This window comes from Phoxinus phoxinus (assembly GCF_949152265.1).
Source record: "Phoxinus phoxinus genome assembly, chromosome: 5".
NCBI classification, from domain to species: Eukaryota; Metazoa; Chordata; class Actinopteri; order Cypriniformes; family Leuciscidae; genus Phoxinus; species Phoxinus phoxinus.
In genome coordinates, this window is record NC_136880.1 from 33,131,978 (window position 1) to 33,152,029 (window position 20,052).

Sequence of the window (20,052 nt, forward strand, 5' to 3'; positions counted from 1 at the left end):
AAAATAACTCAATAAAAATGCTACGCTAACCAAAGGAACAGAACTGTACTTTATTGAGTCGCATGCTCGGGTTGTGCAAATACGTGTAAGCTTGATGCGAAAAAAAAGAAAGAAAAAAACCCCAAGCCTTGCTCTGCACAATGTATTATATCTGTCCACAAATAAACCTACTAAAGATGTAAAAGCATCCAAATAAAACCAGCAGGCTATTAGAATGACTCATATAGTTCACTGCAAAGTACATCAGCAGTAACACACAGCCCGGCCAAACCCGCCCCGAGGCTCAATACACTGTAAAGTAATACATCAAAATATAACGACAAAGAGCAAGCCGGATCATTTGGCAAATTTACATCTGCGCAAACAAACCAAAGGAGCTTTTACCTTCAAAAGAGCTTTTACTTAAATGTGAGATTATTGATTTTATCTGCTGTTTTGTTAATCAAAATCTTGTTTTAGATGTCTTCCCATTATGTTTCTTTCTCTGCTTTTCTATGCATCCTCTTCTGCTTTTGGAACAAAAAAAATGCTCATGTAATTGAATGATGAAAAACTATTTTAAATCAGTATTTTTGTCTAATGCGAATATCTCTTTAGAACAAAATAAGTTTACTTGAGAAGTCAAACTGTGTAAGATAATGAGAGTTTAAGAATATACGGTACTGTTGATTTAATAAATTTTTTCTTAACCTCTTTGACAATTGTTTACACACTGCAAAAAAAAAATGCTTTTAGTATTTTTGTCTTGTTTCCAGTCCAAATATCAAAAACTTCTGAGACAAGTAAAATGACATAATATATTATGTTTTGTTTTCTGAAAAAAATATAATTAAGTGAGTTTTTGCTTCAAACAAGCTAAGAAAAATATATCATTTGCTTATAAATTGGCTTATTATTTGCTTATTAATGTCAGTTCAAAATGATTTATCGTACCCCATTGGCAGATAATTTAGCTTGTTTTAAGCAAAAACTCACTTAATTTAGATTTTTTTTTTTCACCGAGAAAACAAGACATAATATTATTTGAGATATTATAACTGGAAACAAGACAAAAATACTAAGTAAGAAAAACACTTTTTTTTTTGCAGTGCATAAACAGTTAGCTTAATGCTCGAGGCAAGAGAAAACAATTTGCCGGTGGCAAAAAATATATATTTTCTGAAAACAAGCCTTGTTATCTTACACAATTTTGCTTCTCAAGTACAGTACATTAGTCTTGTTTTAAGGATGTTTAAGTAAAACAAGACAAAAATACTGATTAAGATAATGAATCTTTGCCGCGCTGCCTATAAGAAGAATGTACCTCCCGAAAATGACCCATATACGGAAAATAACAAAACAGAAAATGCATTAGAGATTGGGGCAAAGTCATTAGAATTACAAAAATAACTGTCAACAGCTTGCTAAAGCGCAAGAGGACCAGAGAGAATGAAAGTCACCCGTACAGGGAGATATGCTAATGAGGCAGGGCGCGCTGTGACTCCAACCAGGGGGATTAAAAAGAGAAAGCAGATGAGTTTTATAGACCTGCATGCTGCGGTTCTATGCTGCACTGTGTACCTATAGTGTTTTGTGGAGTATAGAGAGCACCACTGTAGCAATTGTGCATTTATGAATGTATAACCTAATCCTAGCTTCCCTTTGCTTGTCATATATCACCGCGTAGCTTGTGTAAGCTTTTGTGTAGGTACAAAGGACCATGTACATCAGCAATCACCAGTATGACACATCATGAAGCTGCACTTTCCCTTTTAACGAGTCTAATTCACTCTGTTACTGAGCGTATTACTCTGAAATTCCACGTCTTGCATAACATGACAGTTGAATGGAAGCTTTTAAAAGAACTAAAGAGGTGTTTCAGCTCTGACTTTTAGCTTGAACATCTGATGTGAAGACAGCACTGCAGATATTTAGTAGCTAGCACTCCACTGTAGCTGACGCTGCAGGATTGTCAACACGCCAGTATGCTAACATTCCATTTCAGAGAGCGTTAGCATTACCCTAGAGGTCTGCGTGAGACTGATTTTGTTTCCCCGTTTCATTCCACACCCACCCGCTTCCAATTTCTTTACTCCGTGTCCATCCGTTCCGGACCTATAATAATTTCCTTCCCACTCGCTCCTGCATGGTTTAGGTTCTACCTAAACTTACCTAAACATTTTTTGTTTATATTTTTCCGCTGGTATCAGGAAGCTGTATATTATTCTCAATAATGCTATTAGCATATCATCATTTTTATTGAAACACTTGTCTTCAAGCACCATAAACACAAAATGGCTCCCTCTCATATATTAAATAGCAAATTTGATAGGTAAACATAGAAGTTGAATGTAAACAATATATAAGATATAAACGAATTATAAAAATTATGTATTTGAACAACCATCTGTAAACCATATGTTCACTAATGATTTTGTCACAAAACACTCTTTTGGAAGGAGTGAGGGCTTGTTTATTGTTAACTAAAACTAAAACTAATTAATTGGGGAAAAATACTGAAATAAAATGAAAAATGTTTAGAAATGTATTTTTAGAAATGTTGTTGAAATACTAAAACTACAAAAACTAAAATAAAAATAAACAGCAATATAAAAATAAAAGCTAATTCAAAAATATGAATAAATGCTATAATAATACTAAAAATCATTGATGATTACTTCCGTGGACACTTTTGTGCGATTATCATTTTGCGTGAAGAATCACTGAATATTTTTTCAAGTCAAAACAACTGCATAGCAGCTTTGCTTCCTAACACTGCATAGCTGAGTAACTGTTTTTCATATGCATTTCTAAACAAACAACTATTTCTTCCTCTATTTTTCTTCCTTTCAAACCCCCAATTTATTCAACTCCGGTTCTGCCCGCTCCAGCCGAAACCTGAACAACAAATATAATCATGCAACCTGCCACACACACGAACTGGTGGTTTGTGGGGCAGGGGTGGGTTTAGCAATATAGAAACAAAACGCCTCGGGCGTCTCACAAAACCCCAAAAACAAACTTAAAGTCTTATTTTTTAGCACCCCACAACACTAGCATTCAGCTAGCACTGCTCTGAGCTTGTTAGCTTGATCAGTACCTGCAGCTATCACAGATCCCTAAAGCTTCTAAGCAAGGGTAGTTTTAATGACATAACAAAAACCTGCTAGGCTACAGAACCCCTCACAAGTAAAATGTGATATAGTAAGAGACCGTGTGATTCGGTTGTATTTGAGTTCACGTAAGAGACCGTGTGATTCGGTTGAATTTGAGTTCACGTAAGAGACCGTGTGATTCGGTTGTATTTGAGTTCACGTAAGATGTCAGTTCTGAGCGTTGATAGCAAGGCTATCCAACAGACAGCTTGAACAAAGCCAATCGATCTGTGTTTGCTGAAGAAGTTCACTTTATTGTCATTCAGCTAGAGGATGTGCCCTGTGGAGATACTGTACTGCTTTTTTTTGTTGCTCTTTTCATAGAAACTTCAGAGACTAGATTGTAAGGCAACAATGGAAGCATTTGTTGTTAAATGAACTTACTTGAAAGTGGTTTAAAAAAAAAGGGGTTAAAGATCTTGGCTGGTAATCAAAATGTTGTAGGTTGAAACCTCGTAAGGATTGATCAATGGATCGTGCCCTTGAGCAAGACACTTTACCCCAAGTTGCACCACAGGGGACCTTTCATAATAAGCGTATTGTAAATTGCTCTAGATGAAACCATCAGCTTAATGACAAACGAGTATAGTAATTAGTAAAATGAGCTATTAATTCTCTTTCAGGCTTTATGACATGGGGTCTTGTCTTTTTCTTAGGGATTTGTTGTAAATGTTCAAATGTATTGGCTAACCTGTCCTGAGGCTATTTGGATGTATTCATGCCTGTCCGGCTGAGCTTCTACAAGAACGCTTACTGTAAGAAAGGCTTCTCAGAGAGTTGTTGTGAGTGGAGTGAAATAAACAATGAAGGCACTTTAATCTGTTGAAACAGTTTTATGTTCTGTTTAGAGGTTGTGTCAAGTATTTTATAAGATATAAAATGAGAGAGACTGCTGTCATTCATATTTTTAATTAGTTGTGTCATTTTAACATGTTAATTGAGTGAGAATAAATATAGAAAATAAATAATAATGTAATTTAAAATGCCCCCTTTCCTTGGAAATGTCTAAAACACCACAATTCAATTTTAAATGCCATCTTCATGTTTTTGCAATGTTAACCACACATACAGAGAATGTTCAGTTTAAAGACACTGTACCTAAAAAGCATCTTAAACTAGCCTAAAATGGTTTGCTGGTTTAACTGGTCTCAAACTTACATGGTCAGAATGGTCTGTAGGATCGTTTTAGAGGGGTTTTGGACATTTCCCAGCTGGTCAGGCTGGGATTTCAGATAGATTAGCAGAAGACCAGCTTTGCAAGGCTGGAAGACCAGCTTAAACCAGTTTAGTTTATAGTTTTTTTTCCAACACATTCTCTTGGAAATTCATAACTACGTTTTTGTTTCTAAAAAAAATGGCATGTTTCACTTTCAGTATGAATTACATCTAAGAAATGAATATGAAATTGCCACCTCGTAAAATAGTTACATTTTCTAATGATATTATCAGGTTGTCTATTCAATGGATTCATCTACCGCAGTAAGATTAAGTCTTTGATTTGTCTTCATTGGGTGGGTGCTTCTCAGCAAATATTGATATACCAATAATTGCACTGTATTTGACTAACCATATCATATAAATAATTCAGTTAAGATGTAATCAATTAATATCATCTTGACATTTGCCTTTTTGTTAACTTTGTGTAAGCATGTAGTGAATCCACACAAACACACGCATACATAGAGCTTTTGCTGAGTGGAGAGAGGCAAAGATTGCAGACCATTCGGTAAAATGTCAGGCGCTGTTCTGAAGGGATCAGATAGCTTTTTGATGTCAAGAGCCACTGAGGCAGAAGAAGAAGAAAGACTCTTGATGGGCATCAGGTGTAATTTCAGCAAATGTTTCTGTACTTTCTGACTCACCAGCAAATCCTCTCTGGCAACTCACTGTCTGTGAAACACTGGCATACATGTGTCGCTAAAACCATTGACCGTGCAGAAGTTATCATTATAAGATGTAACTAGACAGTTTGAAAGTCCATTTTCCAGCGTATAATGCAGCGTATCATTTTTTTTATAAAAATATAATCGTAACTCCTCGCAATTTATCTCAGTCGACTCTATTAGAATCATTAAACCATTAGACAAACAAAAAGGCGAATGGAAACTTGTTTTATGTTTTTGAAAATAAAACGGTTACTTGCCAGTTTACTGGAACTGCAACATTATACATGGTGAAAATCTCACAATGTAAATGACACAAGCATTTCGAATCAATGACACTAATGATTGCTAAAAACTGCAAGCTGTTGTGGCTCACACATCTTCAAACAGCTTTTTTCATAACTGTTTACCTTTTGAGATTTAAAGTGTTTCGATTTTAAGGGTTTTGAGATTAATGGAAGTGAGCTGGGGCTTGTTACATGACAACACTTTTATAATAAAAAATAATGCAAAATGCCTGGCATTGACAAAAGGTTAATTTTAGACTGCGAGTGCGAACTCGTCAAATACCAAAAGGTCTCTTATCTTATCCCTTGCTCTGTTTGCTAACCCTAATGCATCCCTTGTTGCTGTGTATGAATTATTAAAAGCTCAGTAATGTGTGTGAATACTGATTATGTTATTAATGAGGTGCTTATGACAGTGGGGTCAGAGTGAGGGCATGTTTATCATTTTCCCACTGTACTTTTAGCGCCATCAGCCGTAATCAGATTACCGATGGTGAGATTTCTCCAGTTGGCTTGTGGTGTGGGAGGCAGATTGATTGTCTCTTATAGGCTGTTTTGTAACAGAGGGCTCAGAGATTGTTTATCTGTCTCACTCTTGTCCCGTTTCATCTGCCGATTGCTGAGTTTTCATTTCCTCTCCTCCGCTCGCCCCGACGGAAACGCTCGCAGCGTGCCGAGGCCCTGTGCGGCTTTAAGCCCCTTTTTGTCTTTTGTGTTAAAATGATCCTTTTATATTAATCCTCCAGACGGGAACCACCCTGAAGTGGACTTATCCTTGGCACTTATCGGAACGTGAAAACCATCTAGATTATGCTCCCTCTGTCCATTTCTGTCGACGATCGTGTTGTTTTTTCACCCCTTCCAGCATGTTTCTTGAGTGTCCCGAGAGAGCCGACATTTTAAAAAACACCGGCCCCCCGCCGACACCCCGCACTGGCGTAGTCACAGCATACTGATCAGCGGTTTGACAATTTCACCTCAGGTAAAATACAAATGTAGGAGGATGGATTTTATCCATTTAGATGTAGATACGTCCTCCTTTTGCAAACAGAATGCCTCATGCATTATCCCTCAGCGCTTTGGCAGATTTCCCCCGTTGCTCTCAGATCTCTTGTTTCACACTCAAGCTTTTGTGAGGGAGGAAAGACCGACTCTCTCAAAGTCATTTTTGTACTTTTGTGCCGCTGAAGGTCTCGCAGCAGGGAGCACCTGCAGCCACCATACACTCCGCACAGCATTACTTTGCCTATATTTGTAGGAGGAGCTGTTTTTTTTCCTCCTCAGTAGCAATAAAGAGGCTTTTTCTTTACTTTTTTTCCCCTTTTGGTCCAGAAGGTTCTTCCCTGGAGCACTACAGCAGGAGAGGTAAAAAAAACATAACAAAGCTAGCTTTATTTATTTCCCCTGCCATGTGTGGGATAATGTTTCCTAGAGTTGGAGTCCGCTGTGTATTTTTGATCTGAAATCTACTGCGGATTGTGCATTATGAAGAGTAAGTGCTATTTTCAAGAACACCATAAGCAGCTTTGCTGCCTACATACTAACTGAAATACAACTTCATAAGTGACTGATTTTGAGAGCTTTAATGTAAGGTAGGTTGCAACTGTGCATCATACAAATAGCACTCTGCGATTCCATTATAAACACACATGAACCCTTTTCACATTTCCAAGTTTATTCAAAGCGGAAGTTGTTATAGTTGGGTAAACTTCTATAGCGGTGAATGAGACAAAACATTTTTTTTTTGCTTTTGGTCAAATAGCAAAAGAAAACCCTCACAATAGTGTTTTCACAACTTTCAAAATGAGGAAAAAAATAGAAAGAGATTGATAACAGCAGTCAAAAGAGAGAGAGATGTCAATTTTACCATCACCACCGCTGTATTAGAAACACCCTCACAGCAGCTTTAACTAGATTTTTGTCATTTGATGCAAAGGTAATATAATACAAAGTATAGGCTCGGTATCACAGAAATGTGAAATAAGGACGTTTAAGTAGCTTTAATAAACGTGCCTTAGAAAAAAACATTACATGTGTGCGTCTTTAGACAAAATGGCACTGACATATTTTAAGATATCTCAGTGCAATTTGATTTCAGTTAAAACAGCTTAGACATGCATTTTAGTCTGGGACCTGGGGTTAGTGTTATAAATGTACATACCGGTACATAAAAAATTAATAAAAAATAAATAAATAAAAAACTGAAGTTTGGACGTGAGAAGGGCCGTTTTTACTGATTGATAAATACAGGTGAAACTCGAAAAATTTGAATATCGTGCAAAAGGTCATTTATTTCAGTAATTCACCTTAAAGGGTGAAACTAATATATTATTTAGACTCATTACATGCAAAGTGAGATATTTCAAGTCTTTATTTGTTATAATTTTGATGATTATGGCTTACAGCTAAACCTTTTCACAATATTCTAATTTTTAATTTGGGGTATTCATTAGCTGTAAGCCATAAAGGCTTGAAATATCTCACTTTGCATGTAATGAGTCTATATATTATATAGACCTCATTGACTTCCATATTATGAAAAAAAAAAACTTTGGAAAAGTCAATGGGTGGCGTTAACTGTTAGGATACCAACATTCGTTAAAATATCTTTGGTGTCCAATGTAAGAAAGAAACTCATACAGGGTTGGAACAACATGAGGGTGAGTAAGTAATTACAAAATGGTCATTTTTGGGTGAACTAACCCTTTAACTTGCCTACTTTTTAAACAGCCCTCTCTTTGAGAGCATGCGTATTTCTTACACGCCCAAAGCATGTTTTGGAACGGAGCGTATATGTTGCACAATGTCCAACTGAATGTTTTTCTGGTTTTCTGGTTGAGAACAGTGTTTTTGGGGTAGGTGTTATGTGTGTGAGTGAGAAATAAATGGTGAGCAAGGAGCACGGATGAGAATCGTAATTAACATTTTCAGTCTCGTTAAGTTGGTGACAGCCTTCACTGCACCACGAGTTCCAGCGATCGATGAAAAAGATCTGCCTCCAATACTAACGAACCAAGGGATTCCGAAGCCCTGGGGAAAAAGAAAAATTTATTAAAACTATTTATGGCCCCAATTAATCAGTTCAGTGAGATACTCTGATAGTCCAGGGGGCGTATGGATGCATGTCGCATGAAGTGAAAGGAAAGCCTCAAAGTGATCGGATGCTGTCACGTTCTGCTGTTCACACTCACACACACTCCAGCTTAAAGAGCGAGTGCTCCCGACACCTTCAGCCGTACACTTTTGCCCCGCATTGATTTAGCATCAGAGACCACATAGTGACGGGGACATTATGCTCAGTCTGTCTCCCTCGCATATGCTGTTCGTGTCGAGCAAGAGTACACTCCCACCGCAGATGTGACAGTGTCCATACGCTGGTTTACTCTACGCTCTCAGCATGTTGCCCTGGTGCCCATGACAATGGCGAAATCCAACCACCTGCATTTTACGCCCTTTGTGTGGGCAAGAGCCATGAGCAATTATTGAACGGGAATAAGCATGGCATCATTTCACGTCCCCACCACTTTATGAAATAGCCTGCAACAGGGATGTTTAATACAAGCATTGCCTAGCTGTTGCAAGGATTGTAGCAATTTTGCCTTTTACACACAACTACATGTGTGACACTTAATGCTTATTTATTGCTTCACTATTGCTTTTCTATATTATATTATATTTATTATAGTTTGTCTGTAGCAGTGAAAAAAATCCTACTTCTTCAAGGTTGACTGGTTTAATGGACATTTTTATTATGGAATTTACATATAGGTCATGCGGCAAACCAGCATGATGAATTGCATCATTTTTTTTTCATGTTACTTTCTTAATAATGAACTACCTGGTGGTTAAATGAACAGCACTAAAGTAAATGTTACTGTGTCAGATTAGATATACAGTACATTGTATATGGTTTATTAAAACAAAAAATAACTAGGACAAATCGGAAACGGAACCCCAAACCCATGTATTCAAAGCGAAAATGTTTCTATGGTTTTTATATAAATATATCACAAGTTTAAATGAAGCACTTGAATTGGTCGACAACAATGATCGCTTTGTCAAATCGTGTGAATTCAGTTTTATGTTGAATTACCACTCAGCATGCAGTGGAAATTGTTGTTTAAATCAATATTTTTTTTAAATGAACATATATTATATTTCAAAAATTATTTTAGCATAATCTTATTAATATTCATGAGCTGTCTCCATGACCGTTCAGGTGCCATCATCTCATCCACTTTTCATACAAAAATCTGCCCATGGGCATAAGAGTGATTAACATTTAGCAGAGGTATTCGTTTGCTGAGTTTGCTTACTTTACTGCTTAATTCTTCTTCATTCTTCAAGTTGGCAACAGCTTTATTGATTTCTGCCCTAGAAAGGGCTCTTTGTAGCTTTTTGTAGCCTTAAGAAATTCCTCTTTTTTTGTCACTTGGCTCCATATGTGGAGCGTAGGCAGAGCAGCATCAAAACACCTAATGAAAAATCAAGTATTCCAGAAATATTGTTACTGATAACCTTTTTTCTGCTGAAGTAAGACTTGTACGATAACTATTCAGGCTATCTCAAGGCAGAATTTTGAATCACAAATGGGAGCCTTTTTTCCCCACAAAGTCCAGATTTGCACGTACATTTGTAGATGGGTGAGTAAATAGGCTGAGTGAAATAAGCAAAGACAATTTGAGCTACTTATGATTCTCTATGTGCATATTTTGGGTACTGGAGCATGAAAACTGTGTTATTAAGATACACCGATTTTAAATGTATTCAGCATGGTTACTTGTCATTTTGCAGACATTGTATTTAAAGTAACACTGTAATTGGAAGGACAGTCTGCCTGGAGCAGAGGCACTTAAACAAGCTGGTGTTAAGAGCCTTAGTCAGGGGCAGAGCGAGGTTAAGTGTCTCACTCAGGAGCACAACAGTGCTAGAGCAAGAGTGCTGTCACAGAACCTGTCCAGTGGGAGATACCTTCCTGGAAATAAACCAGCGACCTTTGTGTTAGCAACCTGGATCTTTGTAGATCTTTCTAGACTGCAACTTTTCCCCCCACCTATGATTACATTAGAGTAAGTTATTTGTTTGATGTCTGGAGCTAACTAGAATATGACCTAATGATGTAGTTTTTTTTTTAACATTGACTTGCCAAACTGTACAAATACAAAGGCACAATGCTTAGCATAAGTGAACACACCCATGCTAAAGTTGACTAAAAAGAGGAATAACAAAGTAATCTTTTGGAAATTGATCTTAATGCCTTAATAAAAAAAATTAGGAAAACTCCAACCTTTAAGGACAACAATTTTCTTTGTGAATGAATTATGTATTGTAAATAAGGCAGGCAGATTTTTATTTTTAAAGGCCAGTTATTTCATGGATCCATACTTTGCATCCTGATAAAGTTCCCTCGGCCTTTGGAATTAAAATAGCCCCACATCATCACATACCCTTCACCATACCTAGAGATTGGCGTGGTTTTATTTCAGTTAGCCTAATAGCTGGTTTGATTACCATGCCAATCTCTAGGTATGGTGAAGGGTATGTGATGATGTGGGGCTATTTTAATTCCAAAGGCCGAGGGAACTTTATCAGGATGCATAGTATCCTGGATCCATGAAATAACTGGCCTTTAAAAATAAAAATATTTTCCTGCCTCTATGGGAATTTAACATAGGGGTGTCCTGACTTATGCACCCTGTATTTTAAGGAAGAACATGTATTTATTTACGATACATTATTCATTCACAAAAAAAATTGGTGTCCTTAAAGGTTGGAGTTTTCCTAATTTTTTTAATTAAGGCATTAAGATCAATTTCCAAAAGATTATTTTTTTATTCTTCTTTTTAGTCAACTTTAGCATGGGTGTGTTCACTTATGCTAAGCACTGTAGATATATAGGCAAAAATCCCCAATTATTTGCATACCTCGGGTCTTTAGTGACCTGGGACGTCATTCACTACCCTACCCATTAATTTTTTAAAGTTAGACCTCAACCCTCTAGTATTCCTCAATCAATTCATTATAAACAGTACAAAAATAATAATAAATTTTAAAAGAAAGCCTAGTTGTTTTCCCAGTCGTTTTTGTAAAAATTGAATAGGGTCACTAACGACCCGGGGTGTGTATCAGTGTAAGTATATTTTTTCTGCACAACAATAATTGAATTTTTGAAGACTGAATAAGTGCAATTCACCTTTATTCCACAAGATGGCAATACACATTTATAAAGTGACGTTTCACTCGTAGTTACCGCAGACAGAAGACAAAAGAGTAGGAAGTATCATCATCAGCGAATCTTGAAATAGCTCAGTGATTTACTGAAGAGCAAGTACTGTCAAGTAACGCAATCAGATATTAGTATCACTGTCACTTTATGGTGGATCTGGTGAAGAGCTGTCAGCGATGAAAATATTTGAAATCGATAGTTTTGAGAATATATTTGAGATCGCTAATATGTGCCAGATGCTGAATGTACTCGGAAATGAGCTCTGACGTGGACAGAGATGATGGTATAAAACATCTGCTCAAACTGAACCCTTTCAAGTTACAAAAGGTAACAAAATATGCTTTATTTCACTCTTCTATTTTTGTTACTCTATCAGGAGAGTTTTATATTATTTATAAAACAGGTAGAGATCCATCCGTGTTAGACATGAATATGTGATAATGATTGGCGAAACATGTATGCATTTCATGCCCTTTTTTCAGGAAAAGTTGTTTTAGAGGAAGTTATTACGTTTAGGTTAAAGATTACAATATATACAAAGAATTAGTGAAACACAACTCTGGATAAATTAAGTATCTTTTTTGTTTGTTTACTACCTTTAAATGTCCAAATAATACACAGTTTAATGATTTAATTGTATACAGTGCAAAATAAATGCATTTAATTCTATGTTTAAAGGCAGTTTGATTTCATAAAATGTAACATCTGTACTGTAACTGAAAAAAAGGCTATAAAAAGAAACAGCTGTTGTGTCTAATGAAAAATGACACACCAGACTTTTGTTGCATTCAATACTTGCATTATATACCAACATCACTTTCAAATATTCTTAGGCATATTCTACAGTCTATTGCCTAGAAACTTGTCTCTACTGTCCATATCCAAATCTGCGCCCAAGTTGTGACCATCTAGCCATCAATAATAAGTCAGCCAGTGTGAAAAAAAGTTCCTATCTAATGAATCTAATCTAAAGAAACTGTCACTGCTGGCAAGAACGTTTCTCTGCCTCTGCAATTTTTGCCTCACCATTGTTTTCAAGCTTGTTAAATTCAGAGCACAACTATCTATCAGCAGTTTCCTATCAACTCTATCTGCATGAATGATTTGTTTGGCACATATTCATCTGTTGTTCAAGCAAAAACAAATCCATTTTTGTATGAACCTTAACTGCCATATACCCCGCAAACAGCTGTTTAGTTTTGTCATAGTATAAATCTGCTGCTGGGCAGACTTGGATCCCGTTGTAGCATGCTAACGTGTTTTCATTTGTATAATCTATAAGAATCACCGGTAAGACTCTCAGCTTCAGGTTGATTTCGTTTAGGAATCAGCGCAGGTGCCAGACAGCCGTCAATCCCAATGTCAATGCGGAGATTGGCTGATTGATCGAAGCGAGTCAAAGCGCAGAAGGTGAGAGAGGTTAAAGAACAATCATGATTGACGTGGAGGTAGCCGAAGAAAAGGAGAGGGAAGCAGAGGATAACATATTAAAACAATGGCGATAAATGGAAAGAGAGAGGCAGAGAGAGAGACAGGTGGTGAGTGGGAGGAGGTGACGAAAGAGAAAATATAACATGAACAGAAAAGCTTTTAGGAGATGGGAGGAATATTTGTTAAGGAATGAAGGCTTGTGTGAATAATCAGGAGGGAGAGGGAATCAGGAATTTTGGGGGATCCTGTGAGGATACAGGACTCTGTTATACTTCATTGGGCATGTTGACCAAGACCAAGCGCGCCGCTTGCATGTCATAGCATTTACAGCGAACATGCATTACATACAACGCATTACTCCGCAATTATGTGAATCACAGCTGGGCTTCTTGGTTAATGTAATCCTTGGTTATTTTATTCATGTTTCACACTGTTCATACTTTCAGGGTTGCCAGGTCTGCACAACAAAACCAACCCAATTGCTAATCAAACCTAGCCTAATCACAGCCAAAACTAGCACAATTGTGTTCCGGGGGTGGGGTGTCGCTTCAACCCACGAACTACAAAAACAAACCGCGGCAACAGTGTAAAAGTAGCACAATTCCATGGAAAAAACGTGGACTTGGCAACACTGCATACTTACGCATGGTTAGTAATTCATAGATTTCACACTGTGCGTTTGTTAATGCTGGGTTAAAGTTCTTATTTGCATATGCATGAGGTCATTAACATTGATTGACAGGACATGACCTGTATTAATAACTGCTTGTCTATTTGTAGGAATGTCATCGTGTCTCTGCTCTGGTTGTCTTGTGTCTTCTGAAACATACCTCAAAATAATAGTGTGTCTCTTTATCCAGTTAAAGTTGTGATAAAACCGAAGCGACAGAACTTTTCTTCTGAATTGTATAGTACAAAAGATCAAGTTATGACATTTTGATTAAAAATTATGAGGTCAAGAAGAAAATTAAATGTATGCATGAATGAATCATTCACAATAAGAGCAATAAAAAAAATTGATTGGGTGAATTTTTATTTTATGCCGACTTAAACACATTTGTCGTAACTGTTTCCCAGATATGGGGCCATGGATATTTTCTGCAACTGTACGAAGCAATGAATATTTAAAGAGGCAAGTTACTGAGGCTGGTTATGAATGGTTGTCTGTTGCTAAACACCTTCCCGCATTCTAGCATCACACTAATGCATTTAGTGCAATATTTTAGGGTTATACTTGCAAAATCAGTGCTAAATCACAAGTGAAACGTTGATTAACCCATGGTTAAAACTGGCCTTTACCTGGTGTTTAAAAAGACATTAACCCAGGGTTAAGTATAGTTTAGAAGCCCTAGTGCATTCCTCCGCAGTTAATACTAATACTGTAACACTGTCCGTTTGCTCCCTCTCTGCTTTTTTTTGGGCTATAAGAATGGCTGAAATCACCATTTTTGGTCTGAATGGATGGCTTTATGCACTTTCCATGACTGTAATCACAACACACTGTTCTTGGGTAAAAGTAGTTCGGTAGTTATATAGTCCACAGTTCTTTGTTTTGCAATTATATATACCGCAGGGATGGCCTCTCTTTGCACATACACAACCCACCATGCAGTGTTGTGCAGTTTTACCATTCCCATCATTCAACTTACTGTTCATTACTCTTCATAAACACAACTCACACTGCAGTGCCTCATTGTTCATGTCTATACAAATCAGACAGCCTCATTCAACATCAAACTTAAACTGTAAAATTGCACAGTTCCTAATGTATTGTGGTAGAAACAGCTTCGTTTCCAGGTAATTGCAGAAATCAACCTGTGAAATGATGCATCATCGACTGCATGCTTGAATGCTTGAGAAGTCTGTCATTCATTTCACCAAAAATATACTCAAATGTTTGGTGTTTTTTTTTAGGTGTTAAGTTGCATTCACTGAAGGAAAATGGATGACCTCAGTAAGGACATGCTTGAATAGATTTTTACCAAAACCAATTTTAATGGATATTTGTGTTGTTTCCTCAAAAAACAAACAAACAAACACTTGAATTAGAAGGTCTTGAAGTGTTGACACAAAGGGAAGGCTCAAAATTAGGTGCTGCATTTTAAAAATCCCTTCAGTTGATTGCATTAAACATCTCTGGTTCTCAACCTTTTTGACTCCAAGGCCCCTGATTGTCAAATATTTGAAGTCTCCCTAAGATATTTCTGGTCCTTCTACCCCCAGTTTCAGAGACAAGGCTGCATGGTCCCAGACTAAAATGCATATTTGAGCTGTTTTAACTGAAAGCAACTTGCACTGACATATTGTTGTCTCAAAATGCACACAAGTTTTTTTTTTTTCTAAGGCGTGTTTATAATAGTGTAACGCAGTTCGTTGTTAATACAGGAAGGAGGAGGCGGGAACCAGCGAACATTTAACAACTTTAATAAATAAACAAATACAAAAAGAAAGTAAAGACAGCAGCCCCTCACGACCGACTGCAGCACACACACACACATAATAAAACATAATCAAAACAACGTAAAGTCTAGGCCTGTCCTCTCTCGTCCTTCCCTGTCGTCGCTCCTCCTTTTATGCTTCCATTCCTCCGTGAGAGATACGAGACGATGCGTCGCGCAGGTGTCGCTCATTATTATTCACGCCACTGTCCTGCTTGCCACAAAAAGCTATTTAAAAGACTTAATCTAAGCCCTGTTTGTGAAACCAGGCCTTACTGCAATTAACATTGGTCATTTTAAACCTTTTTTATTTAAATATATTAAGATAATTGGAAGTTTTTATGGAAGTATATTAAGATAATTTAATAAAATAATTAAATTCCAGAAGTGTCAATAACTGAATAATTTTCAGGGTTTTCACCTTTTTACTATACTTTTTATGACTTTTCTAGTCATTTGTGATAACATGGTTTTACTCACAAATAGCAATTTCTATCCCCAAAGAGCTTGACATAATTCGATTTTTTTCTCCATTGGAATATTTTCCATAACTTTAAGATTAATATTAAGATTAAGATTCCATTTAGTGTCATTGCATGGTACTGTACACACTAGGGGTGTCGCTATATAACGGTACTGGTGATAACCGTAAGTGGGTGGGAGAGCTGTCTTGATGTCTTTCCAGGCGCTACATGATCACTGGTGTTAATGCCACTGTCCTGTTATCATTTATAAGGTTTTATTAAGTTCCATGACTTATTTCCAGGTCTTAAATTCACACTTTTAAAATTCCTTCATACATCCAGGTTTTCAAAGACCATGAGATCCCTGGTCTGCCTGTTTGAGCTTATTTTCATGTTTGTTTTGTCTTATTGTAAATCATTTTAAGCCATTTTGTACTTGACCCAAGATATTTCAAAGCACCACCTATGTGAAAGGGATTAAACATGTATACAAGCCAATAAGAGCATAAATGATTTATGTATGTGTATCTCTTCATTTATTTATTTGTGTTATTTATTTTTTATTTATTTATATTCAATCTTTGAAGGTCTAAATTTAGCTATATTGGGCTTGCACTCATGTACCTGAAGCTAAATGTCTTTTCTCATATAACGCATCATCCATGGTCCCGCAGCGCCCCGCTGGCTCCGCCTGCTACAGTAGACAATTTTGCTTTTCTTACACAGTAGACTCAAATATTAGATCCGGAGCGCCACTGTGTGCGCTGCCAACCAGACCTGTCTCCGATAAGCACAAATGAAATGCCATAACACAATTTTCCTATAAGCCTTCTGATGATGCCTTAGACATCTGGCAGTACAAGAAAATATCAGCCACCTTGGCTCATATTGAATTGTAATGATGATGCCGACGTTACTGTCTTGCGATTACTCATACGTTAATGAATCAGCCTGGCTGTGTGTTCTGCTACTTTGCCATGTCGTTCCACTTTTAATTAACATACCGCAATGATTAAAGTTTTATCTTAATTATCTTTATCTTTTCTCTCAGGGCATCCCAACCCTCTGTGGGAAACTGAGTAAAACGTTTCACCGGCACCAAAACACAGAAGCTCTGCTAGATAGAGGGAGATACATAAAGTGAACACAACAGTGACTGACGTACACTCTCCAGAGCTGGACGAAGGTGGCGTAATGGAGGAATAAGTGAAGGAGAGTGAGAAGAGAAAGACGAAAGAATGAAGACAACTGGAAAGCGAGCACGTCTTTTCATCAGTTGTTGTTTAAATTAATACATCACAATAAGACGACATGATTGATAGAAGGCTGCTCCTATTGGTGTCCCTCTATTTTGTAGGAGGAGCCAGTGTCAGTAAGATTGTTCGGAGAAGAGGGGTGAGCTCAATTCAGACCCAGCATACAGGAAATGGAGCAACTGACCAATGGGATGCAACTTTGGAGAGGAATGGAAATACAATGACAAGACTCAAAGAACTGATTGCTCCTGAGGAAATTGAAGAGCAGATTACAACTCACCAGAGCCATGGAGCTTCTCCCGTCTTCACCAAGGAAAACTTTGTTGGGTTCAATGCCAAACCACCTGTACAACTAAATGAAGACTCAGGTCAAGCGGATTTTAAGGTACAAGCACCAATTGATGACTCTAGAGACATTTTAGAGTTAAAAAGGAGCAGAAATAACACAAGGAAAGGTGGAAGAGTTGAGAAATGGGTCCCAAAACACCACAGGACAACCTCTGGCATGCACTTCAATAGAACAAGATTCAAAATCCCTTCAAGATCCAGAATGAGTTCAAATTTTGCCATTCACACTACAGCTGGTACAAAGATAGTCACTCCAGATTCGCCTCGAAAATTGAATCTCACTGGAAGCTTATTAAAACTAATATCTAAAGAAAACCTTGTACGGATTGTGAATTCCCAGCTTAAGAGTGTTCCTGGTCTAAATATTCTTGGCAAAATGAGTCACAGCAGGAAAAGGGATCTGATCAACATGGATCACAGTCAGATTGAGGCACTCAAACTGAAAAAACAAGAAAGGACAGGCACTCCTGAACTTTATAACGTGGATAACCAGACCGCGGAGCTACATTCAAGCACTTTTACAAATGCCAGTCTAAATTCGGATCAAACTGTTCACACTCTCTTTAAACAATTTAGCGGATTCAATATGGATCTAGGAGAGGAGGACAGAAAAACGGAGGTGAGAGGTGTTCCAGTCACTGCTTCATGGAAGTACAAACACTTCACGACTCGCATAGCATCAACTCCCCAAAGTGAGATCATGCCCAGCACCGAGACGAATCCCTTCGCTGGTCAGAGAGATATGGGCATATCACACACTCCGTCTCAGATCGACTCAGGACTTCGGCCTGACATTTTCAGCTCATTGACTGAGAGGAGTCTTGATGTTGAAGAGGAATCAGATCAGAGCACTCTTATGCCATTCAGTGTCACTCAGAATTCATTGATTAAAATTTCAGAACCCATTGACAGCAGTCACATCCTAAAACTCCCACCAGATCCAGAATGGGGAAGGAAGGAGGTGGAGGAGAGCGATGAGATGACTGTGGACTCTCGCCTTGGCAGAGGTGGACAGGGCCTTGTTTTCCAGGAAATGGATGAGGATGAAGATGAGGGGCGGAATCACCAAAAAGGGGAAATCGCTCGATCTAGAAGACGACGAAGCTGGATCTGGAACCAGTTCTTTGTCATCGAGGAGTATGCTGGTCCAGAACCAGTGCTCATTGGAAGGGTAAGAACCCACTATAATTCTATTAAAGGGATGGTTTAGTCAAAAATGTACATTCTTACAATTTCATTTACTCACTGCCTCATCAATACAGGCATGTAGCAAAAGTTTGGGGTCAGTAAGAAGTCTCTTAATTTTATCAAAAATACTGTAAAAAACGTAATATTGTGAAATAATATTACAATTAAAATAAAAGTTTTCCATTGTAATATTTTACAAAATGTAATTTATTCCTGTGATGGCAAAGCTGAATTTTCAGTTTTTAGTGTTACTTGATTATTCAGAAATCGTTCTTATATGCTGATTTGTGGCTTAAGAAACATTTATTATCAGGAGTCTTTGATGAATAGAAAGTTAAAAACAGCAGCTGTTATTTGAAATAGAAATCTTTTGTCCAGACCAAGGTCCAGTGTTGTTTTGGCCCCCATTGGCAATAATTTTATGAACAAATCATTCTTCTGTAAATAATTTGATGATGACACAACTCATTGGTATCAACTTTTAATAGACATTATTTTGAATATATCCAAGTAACCACTTATCCTAATTAAATAATGAGCTGATCAAATCAAAGATCACTAACCAGTATGACCCTCACTGAGACTGAAAGACGTCTCCCACAGAACATCATGTCTGAACGTTTATCACATCAATAATCTTAAAAGCATTAGACACATTATCCCAGTCTCTTTTTTTCTTGCTATCTTTGTCTGTCTGAATCCTGAGGATTGAGGAAGCCGAACTCTGCAGGTCACAGAATAATGTTTTAATCAGCCTCTTAATCAGCCGCTGATTCTACTCTGCTAAAGATACAGTATGTGCTGTGATGAACAATTGCTCTTCTCATCAGAATATCAAAACCCCGGTGGTGGAGCATGCAAAGTTTGCGTTACCTGCCCTCATACGCTGTTACTGACCCCGTTTGGGGGTCAAAGTGTTGAACATGACTTACCAGTCAAAATTTAGGACAACATATTTTAGACATACGTCTTTAGAATACATATTAAAGTATCAATATGATGAAATGACAAAAATGTATATATTTTTTACTGAAAATGTCTAACTAAACTATATATACTAAACTATAAACTATATCATAGTTTTTTGCCACAGTAGGTAGCCATCATTTACCTTGATTTAATAAATATATATATATAATATTTTGTTATTATTTATTATTTTTAATTGACACTACATTTTTGATGTAATATTTATTTTTTTGTAAAGAATTAAAAAAACTTATTTATATTTCATAACAATAGGAATGAATACAGATACTGCTAAATTGTCCTGTTATCCAGTAACAATATTTAAACATCTTTCTGTACTTCTAAATCTTTCTAGGTAGATTATATTTCAGGCAAATAAGCTTAATTTAAATAAAATCAATTGAGTGAATGTTTTTTTTTTTTTTTTA

The 20,052-nt window shown here is 37.1% G+C and overlaps 1 protein-coding gene across 3 annotated transcripts in view; it reads left to right on the forward strand.

Annotated features, from left to right (window-relative positions):
- cdh24b (cadherin 24, type 2b) overlaps positions 1–20,052 on the forward strand; it is a 134,640-nt gene that overhangs the window by 47,102 nt on the left and 67,486 nt on the right. For all 3 annotated transcript variants that reach the window (XM_079614427.1, XM_079614426.1, XM_079614425.1), the window contains one exon: positions 16,915–18,638. In XM_079614427.1, coding sequence (XP_079470553.1) covers positions 17,175–18,638 — 1,464 coding nt within the window. In that variant the 5' untranslated portion in view covers positions 16,915–17,174. The remainder of the gene's footprint in view (positions 1–16,914; positions 18,639–20,052) is intronic.